This window comes from Camarhynchus parvulus, chromosome Z, assembly GCF_901933205.1.
Source record: "Camarhynchus parvulus chromosome Z, STF_HiC, whole genome shotgun sequence".
NCBI lineage: Eukaryota > Metazoa > Chordata > Aves > Passeriformes > Thraupidae > Camarhynchus > Camarhynchus parvulus.
Window position 1 is genome coordinate 69,618,523 of NC_044601.1, and position 15,590 is coordinate 69,634,112.

Genomic DNA, 15,590 nt, shown 5'->3' on the forward strand with positions numbered 1-15,590 from the left:
GAAGACTAAACTGTCATCTGAAATGTATTTGTATTTACTATTGGAAGAATACTGGAGACTAGCAATTAGACTGGGAAAGAAAAGAGTGGTTTGCAAATGACTCCTGAGTACTTGTAGAAAAGCTCTACTGTCCTAGTAGGGAAAGGTTAAATTGAAGTCAGTGTTTAGTGTCAAATCTATTACGTGAAAGGTTGGCAGACATGAAAATAAATACAGAGAAAAACAGATTCATTTTAGGGTTAAACACTTGGAGTTTTCTGTAAGAGGGCAAAACAGTGAAGGTTTTGGGTATGGGTTGTTGTTTTTTCTTGCTTTCTAGCTCTTCAAGTATTTTATTACTGTAGAGCATAGTGTAGAATCAGTACAGGAAAGCAGGTGGACTGCTTTAGTCAGTGTAGTCAAAACAACTGATATTAAATATAACCTAAATAGGAAAGAGAAAAATAATGTTAAAATAGTAATTATTTAACGATGGGATTTTTTTCTTTAAGGACTATTGTTTAGAAACCATTCAGGTATGATGAATTACACTACAACTGGACTCTTTTTAGAAATTTTTGTTAATGGTTGTGTGTTCTACAGATACCTGTGAAGAGTGTGTTCTCACACAAGCAGAGGTGAAAATCTTTGTATTCTAATCTGAATTGATGCCTTTACTGTCAGTGGAAAAGTACCGATTTTTATTTCTCGTCAGCTGAGGAGCTGAACATGGATGATCTTTGTGGGTCACCTCCACAAGGATCATCTGATTCTCTGACCTTTCTGATGGCAGGAGGAATTTGGAGTGTAATTACAAGGCATAAGGCAAACTTTAGAAAGCTTTTTTTTTTTTTTTTAGCTTAGCAATAAGAATCCGAAGGTTGAGAAATGGTTCAAATTAGTATTTAAATAACAATAAATTTAAACTCTGTCCACTCTCCCAAATGGAGAAGAGGGGGAAGTTTTTGCGGGTGAACTATTCTAATTTGCTACCAGCGAGGCTTTTTGGTAGTAGACAAATGGATTAGATCCATCCCTAAGTGAAAATTAAGTATTTGGGTTGGACTGTGATCTTAATAGAAGCATTAAAGCAATTCAGTAACTTGGGCATCAGGCTGTATTACTGAAAAAAGCAGCAAATGGAGCAACTGAGATAAAAATCTGAGCTACAGTTACTGTCTGTGACTGTAGGGACGAGCCTGGGTGACAGTAGAACAATGGCAAAGGCAGCTGTTATTTCACTTTTAACCCCTTTGCAGCAGCACCTCTCTGCTGCTCTCCAGCTCCACAGAGGACAGTCAGATGTGGCAAGGTCTGGGCAGTGTGGGTGGAAAGGAATGGCCCCCAAAAGGTGAGGAGAACCCCAGGAGGGGCAAACACCCCCCGAGCCTGCCTGCAGCACAGGGTGCAGTGGCAGAGTTCCTGGGAGAGGGAATTCCCGGGGCAGGGACTGATGATTGCTGCTCACCTCTCGTTCTCAGGGCATGGCCTTCACCTTACACGAGCGACAGATGCTGGGGCTGCAGGGACTCCTGCCTCCCAAAATAGAGACACAGGACATCCAAGCCTTACGCTTCCACAAGAATCTGGCAAAAATGACTGACCCCTTGGAGAAGTAAGCGCTGCTCCGGCCTTGTCCCGTGGTGCGAGTGAGCGGGAGCATCGGGGCTGGAAATAAGATGGAGATGGGAAAATACTGTCTGGGGGTAACCAGAGTTTCCAGTTCCTCTGCTGGGTATTTCAGTTCTTGGGTGTTGTTTTCATTTTGGCACAGAGCACTGCTTTCATCCCGCGGTCAGATGAGGTTGGGAAGCTTTTTTTCTTTTTCTATTCCTTTTTCTTTTTTTTTTAATATTCCATGTTCATAAAACAGCAGAAGAGAGCGTGTGAAAATCAGTAACGGAGCTGCAAACCTGCCTGCAGCCCGTCACACGTATTTCTGTGGTATGTAAGATGGAGTGGCAGGTTGTTAGAGCACAGCAGGTGGCATTCAGCCCAGTCTGTAAAAATGTGTGATAATGAAGGTAAACTGAGCGTTTGAGATGCCAAAACCAGTGTTCAACATAGACAGTAGTTACTGCTAAAAAAGACTAAGAGAGTAGAATTTTAAGTCCCATAAGGTTAATTTTTTTATATCTTTTATTACTTAACACACTGGTTTGGTGAGCTGCAAAGGATTTTTCTGTGTTTTATTTTTAGAATGCCGTGTTTTTAGCATCCCATTACTGTTTTCACATAATCTTTGTGTATCTCTGCCTGTGAAAATACACAGTCTCCCACAGGCAGGAGGAGAACTGGAATGGCTTTTGGACCACATCAAAGCTCTTTTGTTCTCATCAGAAGTGAAGGATGGCTCTTAAATCCACAGCATGTCACTTGCTGGTCCAAAGCGGTCCTGTCGCGTATTGGCCAAGTGACCAGCTGCCGTGGCCTGAGGCAGATTGCTAATTCATTATCTTTATGTTGTTGGGTCAGCAGGACAGGGTATGGGTTGATACACAGCAGATTGGTGGGTAAATTTGCAGAAATTCAGATTTGATTTACACACCCACTTAAGCCCGTCAGAATGAGCCTTCTGGTGGGGCTCAGTTTGCTGCACGTGTGTGTTGGTGCTGAGATTCACAGGACACATCTTCTGGGTGGAAAATTATTTCAGTGAAATTTTGTTTGCAAGGGTGCTGAGACTCCCTGCAGTAAATCCCTGGGCTTTGTTTAGTCACATTTGTCATTATTCCCTTGCCAGCACGCACAGTGTGTCCACCCAGCATTTCCATCTCACTGCTGCTCCCTTCCCAGCTTCCCTTTGGTGCTCCCAGCCTGACTCAGGGAGAGGGGGCTTTCCCGAGGGAGCAGCACGAGTGGGAGACAGCCAGGGGTGTTTTTCCTTGTGCTGGTTGATTACAGGTACATCTACATCATGGGCATCCAGGAGAGGAACGAGAAGCTGTTCTACAGGGTGCTGCAGGACGACATTGAGCGGCTCATGCCCATCGTGTACACCCCCACCGTGGGGCTGGCCTGCTCCCAGTACGGACACATCTTCAGGAGACCAAAGTAAGGACACACACACCTTGCTGCTGCTTTTATTGTCCTTTCCTCTGCATTCGCACCTGAGATTTGCAAGTGTTTTCTGTCATTTTCATCCTGGTGCAGCTTGTGCCACGTCAGGGCAGTAAAAGTTTGTTAGGATATATCTCATGACACAGTGTGTATTGAGAAAGAAAACGTTTGGAAGCAGACGTGGAGATGGGTCACGTAAATATCCCCAAGTGCAGGGCTTCAGCCCCATTTCCAGCTCTTCCCAGGTACCACACAGCTCTGCAGTTCCAGGGGGGATTTCCTCAGCTATCAGAGTCCCTTCTGTGGCTCTGAGGGTCTGTGTCGGGGCAGGGCCTCTGGAAGGGAGTGTAGATTGGATGGGATTTATGGACATCACCCTCACCCTGCTGCAGAGGGGTGCTTCAGGTGGGTTCCTTAGGTCCCTGCACAGGAGGGGTGTTCAGGGGGTTCCTCACCCATCCCTGTGTCACCCTGCACAGGAGGGCTGTTCAGGGGTTCCTCACCCATCCCTGTGTCACCCTGCACAGCAGGGCTGTTCAGGGGTTCCTCACCCATCCCTGTGTCACCCTGCACAGCAGGGGCTGTTCAGGGTTCCTCACCCATCCCTGTGTCACCCTGCACAGCAGGGCTGTTCAGGGGTTCCTCACCCATCCCTGTGTCACCCTGCACAGCAGGGCTGTTCAGGGGTTCCTCACCCATCCCTGTGTCACCCTGCACAGCAGGGCTGTTCAGGGGTTCCTCACCCATCCCTGTGTCACCCTGCACAGCAGGGCTGTTCAGGGGTTCCTCACCCATCCCTGTGTCACCCTGCACAGCAGGGCTGTTCAGGGGTTCCTCAGGTCCCTGCCCCAGGGGAGGAACCGATATTTTCCTTTGAGCAATTTATGTCAGCAGCTATAAAAATTTGAATTTTAAATTGTCCTATTTGGCGTTCAGTTTTACAAAAGCAAGGTGAAATTTCTAATTGTCGCTCACAAAATATTTCTGGTTTGTGATTTGTTTTTTTTTTCTTTCAGGGGATTATTTATTTCCATCTCAGACAGAGGCCACATAAGGTCAATTGTGAACAACTGGCCAGAGAACGATGTTAAGGTACTGTCATGGTGTGATTTTAATTTTTAGTTGTTATTCCATCTCAGCTGAGTCTTTTGAGATTTACTAGTATTTGGTGGAAACATGAGTATTAAGTAATGCATTCTGGCTCTTTAGTGATGCTGGCAGAATGCAGCTCATTGAGGTGATGCACATCTTGAAGATCAGTGTTTCACCCTAAATGGGTTCCTAATGGGTTCATGGGTTGAGGAAAATATTCCTCATGAGCTGCTCTTCGTCTGACTGTGCAAACATACCTCAGTTTTCACCTGGGAAAAAACCACAGCTGATATTGAGCTAATCTTTATAAATTTCAGTGATTGTGTATGATTTGACCTGCTTTTTTTTTCTCCCCTTTTTTTTTCCATCAGGCTGTTGTGGTCACTGATGGAGAAAGAATATTGGGTCTTGGAGACCTGGGGGTGTACGGGATGGGAATTCCAGTGGGAAAGCTGTGTTTGTACACAGCCTGTGCAGGGATACACCCAGATAAATGCCTGCCTGTGTGCATCGACGTTGGGACTGATAACCCAGTGAGTCACCACTATAAAAGTGGGGGTTTTTAAAAAGCATTCCAGGCTAAATGTGGGGAATGTGGGCAAGCTGTGGTCAAAAGGAATACCCCCAAAAAGTGAGGAGAACCCCAGGAGAGGCAAACACACCCCAACCCTGCCTGGAGCAAAGGGTGCAGTGGAAGAGTTCCTAGAAAAGGGAGTTATAGGATTCTAGGGTTTTTTTTTTTTTTTTTTTTCTTTTTTTGAGCACTGTTATTTAAGATAAACCTGAGTATTTTATGCAAAGGGTAAAAGGTTTGGGGTTCACTATATAGGGATTAAAAGTGCCCATTGATTTGTCCATGAAAGGGTGCATCTGGAAGTAATTGGAATGCTGGAACACTGCAAAATGGGCAGTCAGTTTTGACCTGACTTTTAAGAAGCTGGGAATGGGAATTAGATTTATTGAGGCAGTTTATTGTTGGCAGTATTGATTTGTTCTGTTTCAAAAGCTGGGGCTGTGTGCCTGCAGCACCTCGGGCGTGAGCTGTGCTGGGTGTGCCCTGGGGAGGGATTCACCCTGCTCTCTGCCTGGCCTGTTCCCTGCAGACCCTGCTGAAGGATCCCTTCTACATGGGGCTGTACCAGAAGAGGGATCGCTCGCAGGTCTACGATGACCTGATCGATGAGTTCATGGAAGCCATCACGGACAGGTAGGGCACAGAGCAGCCCTCGCAGCTGTCCAGGGCGTGAGGAGAGCGCCAGAGGCTGGGGCGGGCTGTGTCTGTCCCTCCTGTCTGTCTGTCCCTGCAGCGAGCTCCTCGGTGACCCAGAGCACGCTGCCTGTGGTTATCTGTGCGAGGCACAGAACGGAGACAGCGCTCTGGGCTCTGCCCGAGGACAGCCTGCTGCACAGATAAGGGATGGGGCGCAGGCTCTGCTGCTCCCCCCTGCCTCTGGGGGTGATGGCGGTGTTTGCCATCCCCTGTAGGTATGGCCAGAACACACTCATCCAGTTTGAGGACTTTGGAAACCACAATGCTTTCCGGTTCCTGAGGAAGTACCGGGAGAAGTACTGTACCTTCAACGACGACATCCAAGGTACACCCTTTGTCTGTGTTCCTGAACATCCCTGCAGGAACTCTTCCCAAAGCCACAGCCTGCCATGGAGACGTGTTCAGCTGCCCTCAGATTTGCTCTGCTCTCACAGGGACAGCCTCAGTGGCCTTGGCAGGACTGCTGGCAGCCCAGAAAGCCACTGGGAAACCACTCACAGACCAGAAAGTGCTGTTCCTTGGAGCAGGAGAGGTGAGTCCTCTTGAGGGCCCAGAGCAGCAAGAGATATTTAAAATGTGTATTTTCTCATTGAAGAGGTTTTCCTTCTCTGAACTCCATTGAAGAACTTCTCATATAAGGCCAGCTGAAATGCATTAGCAGAAAGGTGCCTGCCTAAACATGACTGTGTGAAAGGTGTTTAACATTTGCAGGCACTCACATTCTTCATTTCCCTGCACAGCCTTGAAGAAAGCACCAGGGACTTGTGTGTATTTGAAGGGAAACTCACCATAAAATCATGGTGTAGTGAGACCATCTTGTTGACTTTTATAGCACCGGAGGGAAGTACAGGGAGTTCTTCTCAGCAAGGTGATTGATCCAGTTTGCAGCAGGCACCAGTTACTGGTGCTGCAGTGCCAGGAGCAGCCCTGTGCTGCTCGGTGCATCAGCACAATTGCTCCTGTGGTGCTGACAAAATGACTTAATTATCTGAGAAGTTCTCCATCTGGGGAAAGGCGCTGGTGGCAGTAATTGGCCTGCTCTGCCTCATTTCTCCTGCCAGGGGGGGGCCAGCAGAGCCTCCTGCTGCCCTCTGCCAGCCCTGCCTGGGGCCGGAGCCAGGCTGGGAGTGTGGGGCATGCAGGTTTGGTGGCAGGAGGGCTGAGCCCAGCTGCCAGGCTGGGCTGCGCTGGTGTGGCTGCTGAACAGGCACAGCTCACAGCCCCTGGGGGAGCTGTCCCTGCCTGCAGGGGTGCCGCTGCTGTGCCAGGGGGCTGCCCCACACAGCGAAACACTTGCCGTGTCTCAGAGCGGGCTCCCTGAGGGGTTCTGTGGGGTCTGATGGCAGGCCTCTTCTGTGCCCTGTCACCAACCCGCGTCCTGTCACCCGCCAGGCCGCCCTGGGAATCGCCAACCTCATTGTCATGGCCATGATGGAGAGCGGTGTTTCCCACGAGGAGGCCTCCAGGAGAGTGTGGATGTTTGACAAGCACGGCCTGCTGGTCCAGGTAGGGCTGCAGCATGCCCGGGAGCCCCCCAGCACAGGGGAGCCCTGCCTTGCCCTCCCCTCACAGGAGGAACCACTGCTTTACCCGCAGGGCCGGGAGCAGAAGGTGGATCCCCACCAGGAGCCATTTGCCCACAAGGCTCCAGAGGACATACCAAAGACATTTGTAGAGGCAGTGAATGTACTTCGGCCTTCAGCTATCATCGGTGAGTGAGCTTATTTTTCTGTAATCTGGCTTTTTACTGCCTTTAATTTGTTGTCAGGGTTCTGGGCAGCTTGGTGACAGCCAGCTGCATTTCTGCTGCTGTAAAAAACATGGAAATGTGAGGTCAGTTTTCTCCTTGAGAATACACTGGGCTGTGGTGCTCCTTCTGAGCCTTGTGTCCTTAGTGATGGAGAGCAGCCACAACCATCGTGTTTCCTACAGGAGCTCCCTCACTCGAGTTGTTTGGCTGTTTTCTGACCCTCTGCAGTCCCCCCGTGGTCAGACTGTGCCAGCAGCACAGCTGGAAGCGGCAGTTCTGTGCTGCAGATCACCAGCACCTCTGGGGTCACTGACATCTGTAGGTACTTATTACAGCTGTGGCCATCTGCAGGGAGCAGATAGGATTACAGGTATTTCCTGCTGTGACTGCAGTTCCCTTGGCACGTGATTTATTTAGAAAAGGAGAGGTTTTTTTGGCTGAGTACCCTGGAGCTTGTAGGCACTGCACAAATGCATCATAGCTGAGTGTTTGTACCCCTGGGTTTGGGTGTGGTCAGGAGCACCAGTGTCAAGTGTGCATTGCACAGCTAACACCCATCAGGGATGAATCATCCACAGAGTGCCTAGAATTCCCTCTTGCTTATCCAGGACCGTGTTCCTTGTACTCATCAATACCAAAAAATAGTGTGAAGTAGGCTTCTGGAGCTCACTCAGGAGATGTTGCTGTGGAAATTGTGAGTGCCAGCCGGCCAGGAGCAGTGCCTGGCTCCATCTCCAGCTGCCAGAGGAGCTGTGCCCTGCGGGGAGGCTGTAGGGCTGCCACGAGCTCGGGGTGGGGTGGCTGTCCCAAGGCAGCCAGCCTTGATTGTGGTTTTGTGTGTTCCCCTCTCCCCCAGGAGTGGCTGGGGCTGGGCGTCTCTTCACCCAGGACGTGCTCAAAGCCATGGCTTCCATCAACGAGCAGCCCATCATATTTGCCCTGAGCAACCCCACGGCCAAGGCCGAGTGCACAGCAGAGGAGGCCTACACGCTGACAGAGGTGGGTGAGCCGGGGCTGCCCTGCCCTGCTGGGACTGCTGGGACTGCTGGGGCTGCTCTGCTGGGGCTGCCCTGCTGGGACTGCTTGGGCTGCCCTGCTGGGACTGCTTGGGCTGCCCTGCTGGGGCTGCTCTGCTGGGACTGCCCTGCTGGGGCTGCTCTGTCCTGCAGGTGCCACCAGCAGTGACCCCTGGGGCCCTGTGCTCCCTGGGCAGGGCTGGCCCCTATCCCCACCACAGCGGCTGTGTCTGGCACCCTGGCACCACCAGGTGTTGTAATGAGTCAGCCAGGAGCAAACACTCCTGGCTCTGCACCCTCCCCTGGGACCACTGCACCCTGCAGGGCAGGCACTGGGGTTTGGGATGGCTTTTCCTTAATAGCTCTACCATTATCCCCATTATCCCATAAAGGTGTTGCCTTTATGAAGCCAGGCTTTTGGCCAGTCTTTTGTGGCTCTGTGTAGGTTTTTGTGCCAGGCTGGTTGCCTCTGCAGGGAGCCCACGGGGAGGGAGGTGGGGCAGACACAGCAGGGCCCTGGGACTCAGAACCACTGCTGGCATCTCCGTGCTGGTGCTGGTGCTGTCCTGCAGCTGCTGGCATCTCTGTGCTGGTGCTGTCCTGCAGCTGCTGGCATCTCTGTGCTGGGGCTGTCCTGCAGCTGCTGGCATCTCTGTGCTGGTGCTGTCCTGCAGCTGCTGGCATCTCTGTGCTGGGGCTGTCCTGCAGCTGCTGGCATCTCTGTGCTGGGGCTGGTGCTGGTGCTGACATCTCCGTGCTGGTGCTGGTGCTGTCCTGCAGCTGCTGGCATCTCCGTGCTGGGGCTGGTGCTGGCATCTCCGTGCTGGGGCTGGTGCTGTCCTGCAGCTGCTGGCATCTCCGTGCTGGGGCTGGTGCTGTCCTGCAGCTGCTGGCATCTCCGTGCTGGGGCTGGTGCTGGTGCTGACATCTCCGTGCTGGGGCTGGTGCTGTCCTGCAGCTGCTGGCATCTCCGTGCTGGGGCTGGTGCTGGTGCTGACATCTCCGTGCTGGGGCTGGTGCTGTCCTGCAGCTGCTGGCATCTCCGTGCTGGGGCTGGTGCTGGCATCTCCGTGCTGGTGCTGGTGCTGTCCTGCAGCTGCTGGCATCTCCGTGCTGGGGCTGGTGCTGGTGCTGGCATCTCCGTGCTGGTGCTGGTGCTGTCCTGCAGCTGCTGGCATCTCCGTGCTGGTGCTGGTGCTGTCCTGCAGCTGCTGGCATCTCTGTGCTGGTGCTGTCCTGCAGCTGCTGGCATCTCTGTGCTGGTCTGAGCCCCTGCCTGCAGGCTCCAGGGCTGCAGCTCTTGAGGGGATTCATTGTGTTCTATTTCTCTTCTTTTAATACAGTCCCAAATCAAGTGACTGGTGTGTGAAAATGGGTGGGTGGAGAGCTTTCCTTGTCTGCTGCTGCAGACTGAACTCCTCCCTTGCACTGCCCACGGGGCTCAGCGTGACAGCCGCAGCAGTGGCGGTGTCACCCTGCCAGGGTGGCCCTCCACTGTCCCCATCTGTCCCACGTTCCTGGGGCTGTCAGCTCAGGGAGCTGCTGCTCCAGAGATCTGCAGCCCTGAGGAGCGCTGCAGTAACAGCCTCTGGACAAAGTCTGGATCTTATCTCTTATCATCCGGGTTGGAAAAGCCCTCCAAGGCCATCAAGTCCAACCATTCCCCAGCTCGGCCAAGGCCACCACTGTCCCATGTCCCCAAGTGCCGCATGCATGTGGCTTTTAAATCCCTACAGGGATGGGGACTCTATCGCTGCCCTGAGTAGCTGTGACAGGGATTGACAGAGCTTTATGTAAAGAAATTTTCCCTGCTGTCCAAGCTGACCCTCCCCATGCCCAGCCTGAGGCCGTTCCCTCTCCTCCTGTCCCTGTTCCCTGGGAGCACAGCCCGACCCCCCCCGGTGTCCCCTCCTGTCAGGAGCTGTGCAGAGCCACAAGGTCCCCCCTGAGCCTCCTTTGCTCCAGGCTCAGCCCCTTCCCAGCTCCCTCAGCCTCTCCTGGGGCTCCAGCCCCTTCCCAGCTCCGTTCCCTGCCCTGGACACGCTTGTAAATTAAGGTGGTTTAACATCTCTCAGATACCTTGCATTAACCAGAGCAGTGAGCTGGGCAGTGTTTCAGTTTATAAATTCCAGTGTCTTGGATAGAAGGTAAACAGGAGTTAGTTGTGCAAGCAAGACTTCAGTTGGCATAAATAAATGTAACAACTGCTGCCATCTCTCGCTGAAGGAGGCCAGGAGCACAGTTAGAGGAACCAGCCTGGTTTTTGCTTGCACTTGTTACGGAATAGCAGCAGATGAAGAGATGTTTTGGGGCAGGAGGCAGAGTTTGCCATGCTGAGTGCTGAGCCCGAGGAGCTGGCCCTCAGCGTGGCTGTCCCTGTCAGGGGCACAGGCTCCCTGGGGTCAGGAGCTGGAAGAGCACAGTGCTGTTTGCAAAGTTTGAGCCCAGTGGAGAGGAGATCTTTGGGTTTTTTCCTGTTTTGGATCCATGTGTTCTTTTATTAATGATTCTCCATGTTCCAGTTACTTGTACGTGTGGGTTATTTGGACAGTTGAGCGCTGCTGGTCAGTAAATGAACTGGTGTGGTTTTGTTCCAGTCCTTGCTCATAAATTCTGCAATGTTTATGTCTCTAGACTTTCCTGCAGCCCAGCTGTCTGTTTCACGGTGCTCTGTGGTTCTCTGAAATGTCCTCAGCTGGACACTAGCTTGCCCTTCAGCATGTATTTTCCCTAGGAGATGCAGTAATTACCTGGGAGATGGACTGCAGAGCCCTGACGGTTGCATGGTTCTCTGGAAATCTCCAGCTCCACTGGCTGTGTCACGCAGCTAATGCAGTTTGTCAGGCTGTTAGGGATCAGAGCTGTCACCCCGTGTGTCCCCAGGCCTCGGGGACAGCCTGATCCTGCCCGGTGATGTCTCAGGCTACACCTGCGGCAACAAAGAAACAAAGACACCATCCTAACCTTTCCTTCCTCATTTTTTTCCCCGCTAGATGGCACCTGTAAAAGGCTGTCGATGCCCCTGTGTGTTCTGAGGGCTTCTGCTGCCTTTTAATGTGCTTTGCCTTTTGGTCCTGTCCCTTCCTGCACCCATCTGCTTTGCTCCCTGCACAAAAAGGACACCCAAACACAGTTCCAGAGCCTCCAGCCTCTTTGGTAATTTGTTTTCAAACACGTTAGTCCTGGGGAGCCCTAAAGGTTTTAAACTCATGTTCCTAAACATGTTACTGAAAAGAAAGTCAAGACTTTTTTGCTTTCAGTGGCTTTACTGCTTGAGAAGAGGGTCATTTATCTAGAGGGTGTGGTTCACACTCAGATATGTTTTGATATTTAGTGCAAATTGAAATCCTTTCCAAAGGAAGGATAAGCAAACTTCATTATTCACTGCTCTGATTGCTCTCAGCAGCAGCAGCAGTCTGACACAGCAGTTCCTCCCTCTACCCCCACACCATCCAGCAGGAAAGTGACCTTTTATTGTGCTCCAGCCTGCTCTGGCAGTGGCCATTGCTCGTGAGTCTGCAGGGTCCCTGTGGCTGTGGTGCTGGAAAGGGTTAACACAGCAGAGCTGCAGTGGTGCTGGAAAGGGTTAACACAGCAGAGCTGCAGTGGTGCTGGAAAGGGTTAACACAGCAGAGCTGCAGTGGTGCTGGAAAGGGTTAACACAGCAGGGCTGCGTGTGTCAGTCCCTCCAAGGAGGTGGGATGTGCCCCATGTCTGTGCTCACAGCTGGGTGATCAGTGCCCCATGTCCCCTGCTGGCCCCTGGCTCTCGGTGGCTCCAGGCTCTGTCCGTGCCCAGCTCTCGGTGGCTCCAGGCTCTGTCCCTGCCCAGCTCTCGGTGGCTCCAGGCTCTGTCCGTGCCCAGCTCTCGGTGGCTCCAGGCTCTGTCCGTGCCCAGCTCTCGCTGGCTCCAGGCTCTGTCCGTGCCCAGCTCTCGGTGGCTCCAGGCTCTGTCCGTGCCCAGCTCTCGCTGGCTCCAGGCTCTGTCCGTGCCCAGCTCTCGCTGGCTCCAGGCTCTGTCCGTGCCCAGCTCTCGGTGGCTCCAGGCTCTGTCCGTGCCCAGCTCTCGCTGGCTCCAGGCTCTGTCCGTGCCCAGCTCTCGCTGGCTCCAGGCTCTGTCCGTGCCCAGCTCTCGCTGGCTCCAGGCTCTGTCCGTGCCCAGCTCTCGGTGGCTCCAGGCTCTGTCCCTGCCCAGCTCTCGGTGGCTCCAGGCTCTGTCCCTGCCCAACTCTCGGTGGCTCCAGGCTCTGTCCCTGCCCAACTCTCAGTGGCTCCAGGCTCTGTCCCTGCCCAGCTCTCGGTGGCTCCAGGCTCTGTCCCTGCCCAGCTCTCGGTGGCTCCAGGCTCTGTCCGTGCCCAGCCTCGCTGGCTCCAGGCTCTGTCCGTGCCCAGCTCTCGCTGGCTCCAGGCTCTGTCCGTGCCCAGCTCTCGCTGGCTCCAGGCTCTGTCCGTGCCCAGCCTCGCTGGCTCCAGGCTCTGTCCGTGCCCAGCTCTCGCTGGCTCCAGGCTCTGTCCGTGCCCAGCTCTCGGTGGCTCCAGGCTCTGTCCCTGCCCAGCTCTCGGTGGCTCCAGGCTCTGTCCCTGCCCAGCTCTCGGTGGCTCCAGGCTCTGTCCGTGCCCAGCTCTCGCTGGCTCCAGGCTCTGTCCGTGCCCAGCTCTCGCTGGCTCCAGGCTCTGTCCGTGCCCAGCTCTCGGTGGCTCCAGGCTCTGTCCGTGCCCAGCTCTCGCTGGCTCCAGGCTCTGTCCCTGCCCAGCTCTCGGTGGCTCCAGGCTCTGTCCGTGCCCAGCCTCGCTGGCTCCAGGCTCTGTCCGTGCCCAGCTCTCGCTGGCTCCAGGCTCTGTCCGTGCCCAGCTCTCGCTGGCTCCAGGCTCTGTCCGTGCCCAGCTCTCGGTGGCTCCAGGCTCTGTCCGTGCCCAGCTCTCGGTGGCTCCAGGCTCTGTCCGTGCCCAGCTCTCGCTGGCTCCAGGCTCTGTCCGTGCCCAGCTCTCGCTGGCTCCAGGCTCTGTCCGTGCCCAGCTCTCGGTGGCTCCAGGCTCTGTCCGTGCCCAGCTCTCGCTGGCTCCAGGCTCTGTCCCTGCCCAGCTCTCACTGGCTCCAGGCTCTGTCCGTGCCCAGCTCTCACTGGCTCCAGGCTCTGTCCGTGCCCAGCTCTCGCTGGCTCCAGGCTCTGTCCCTGCCCAGCTCTCACTGGCTCCAGGCTCTGTCCGTGCCCAGCTCTCGGTGGCTCCAGGCTCTGTCCGTGCCCAGCTCTCGGTGGCTCCAGGCTCTGTCCCTGCCCAGCTCTCGGTGGCTCCAGGCTCTGTCCGTGCCCAGCTGCTCACCAACCCTCCCTCGCTCCCTTCCTCCCGGCAGGGCCGGTGCCTGTTTGCCAGCGGCAGCCCCTTCGAGCTGGTCACTCTGAAGGATGGGAGGATCTTCAAACCAGGCCAAGGAAACAACGCTTACATCTTCCCAGGTAATAAATGGAACTGTCACCCTTTAATCTCTAAGATTGGGCTGCCTGCACCTTTCCTTGGGCTCCCTTGCTGCAGAGGCACTGTCAGTGAAGCAGCATGCAGAGGTGGTGCCAGCGTTTGAGAGCTTGGAGGAATGAGAGGCTGGATGACAGTCAGTCCAGGCTGAATGTGGGGCACATGCATCCACAGTGAGCAAACCCAGCTGGATGTGGCTGAGAAAACAGAAAGGTGTTATTAAAGGCTTTGGGAGCTGCTGCATTATGGTTCTGCTCCTGTTTGGGGAGAAATGGAGAAAATAAATGTTAATATGCGCTTGGAGTTACGTTAATAACTCTGCGAGTTAATAGTTCTTGAAGTTGTGTCTGCACAAAGGGGGTAGAAAAGTAGCACTGAGGATGTTCCCGTGCCTTGCCCTTCCCTCCCTGAGCTGCAAAGCTCCAACCCTTCCAGAAGCCACCTGCTGTGGCCGTGGCTGCGCCCATGGGTGGTAGCAGTGCTGTGAGTGTGGAGGGTGTCCCTGCCGAGGCAGGGGGTGGGACAAGGTGATCCTTAACCCAAGCCACCCCATGGCTCTGCCAGTGTGTGCAGAAAGATGACTGGCAGCTCCTTGCAGCAGGCTGCGCATTTGAAGTGCGCGTGTGAAGTGAGGTGTCCCTAACTGGCAGTGATTTCTTGTAGGCGTGGCTCTGGCTGTGATCCTCAGCAGCGTCAGGCACATCAGTGATAAGGTTTTCCTGGAGGCTGCCAAGGTAAGTCTGGGAGCAGAGCAGGCTGTGGCTTCTGACGCGGCAGGGATGGCTTGATGGGCACTCCTCTCAAATCCTGGTGAAGCACAGTGGTTTCCTGTTTGGTTTATCTTGGCTTGTCCCTCCACAGTGGGAAAAAAAAGTTGTGTTTTGACCAAAGTTGTGCCAAGAATCAGGTTCCGTTGCAGTTGTGATGAAGTAGGAAATGTGTCCGTGTGTGAATTGCTGTGCCAGCAGGGCTGTCCCCTGCCCTGCCCAGCCCTGCCCTGGGTTCTGCAGCTGGCTCTGTGCCCAGGGGTTTCTGTGCCTCTGGGGGATTCATCCCCCAAAGTACCAGAGCTCATTTTGCTAAACCCTCGCAGTCAGTGTGCTGGTTCTCAGATCCTCAGTGCCTCACTCCAGTGCTTTGGGAGCACTCTGGTGCTAAGAGCACTGCAGCTTGATTCTCTCATTAGAGAATTATTAGTCATATTTGGTAAATAAAGTCACATTAGTAAATAAAAAGTGTCTGTTTCTCTGCCTCAGGCATTGGCAGAACAGTTGACAGATGAGGAGCTTGCACAAGGAAGACTTTATCCTCCACTGTCCAATATCAGGGAAGTTTCTATTTATATTGCTGTCAAGGTGAGTATGAAATATAAAATTGCACTGCAGTAAAAGTGGTTTATGTGTACATTAACCTGCTGAGTTGCACAGAGTGTGACCCTTGAGTATGAGGTGCTTGGGCAACACCTGGGTAGTTGTGCCTGCAATAAGAGAAATGTATAAAAATGTTCCCTTTGTTGGATGCTTCAGCTTGGCAGCCACAATGGGCCAAAATTACACCCCTCTGATTCCTGAAATTCAATATTGAGATCCCAGCTAAAGCGTGTGGGGATGTAAAGACACTGAGGTGCTGAGGAGGGAAGACAAAGGACTCTGCATGATTCACTGTGAATTCAGCAAAAGCAGTTTATTGTGCTTCTAAACATTTTTTATATTTACTTCTCATCTTGGTCTACACAAGATGAGAATTTGTTTCATGGGTAGCTCTGTTTGTCCATGCATGGTTTGGTTAGTAGCTCTGTTTGTCCATGCATGGTTTGGTTAGTAGCTCTGTTTGTCCATGCATGGTTTGATGGGTAGCTCTGTTTGTCCATGCATGGTTTGATGGATAGCTCTGTTTGTCCATGCACTGTTGGTGGGTAGCTCTGTTTGTCCATGCATCTCTTGGTTGGTAGC

At 53.3% G+C, this 15,590-nt stretch overlaps 1 protein-coding gene across 1 annotated transcript in view; it reads left to right on the plus strand.

Moving 5' to 3' along the window:
• ME2 (malic enzyme 2) overlaps positions 1–15,590 on the plus strand; it is a 38,924-nt gene that overhangs the window by 16,611 nt on the left and 6,723 nt on the right. The window contains exons 3-15 of the mRNA XM_030968956.1: positions 1,461–1,594; positions 2,884–3,033; positions 4,056–4,131; positions 4,503–4,664; positions 5,235–5,338; positions 5,617–5,726; positions 5,836–5,933; positions 6,794–6,907; positions 6,998–7,112; positions 8,008–8,150; positions 13,520–13,622; positions 14,302–14,372; positions 14,895–14,993. Coding sequence (XP_030824816.1) covers positions 1,461–1,594; positions 2,884–3,033; positions 4,056–4,131; positions 4,503–4,664; positions 5,235–5,338; positions 5,617–5,726; positions 5,836–5,933; positions 6,794–6,907; positions 6,998–7,112; positions 8,008–8,150; positions 13,520–13,622; positions 14,302–14,372; positions 14,895–14,993 — 1,479 coding nt within the window. The remainder of the gene's footprint in view (positions 1–1,460; positions 1,595–2,883; positions 3,034–4,055; positions 4,132–4,502; positions 4,665–5,234; positions 5,339–5,616; positions 5,727–5,835; positions 5,934–6,793; positions 6,908–6,997; positions 7,113–8,007; positions 8,151–13,519; positions 13,623–14,301; positions 14,373–14,894; positions 14,994–15,590) is intronic.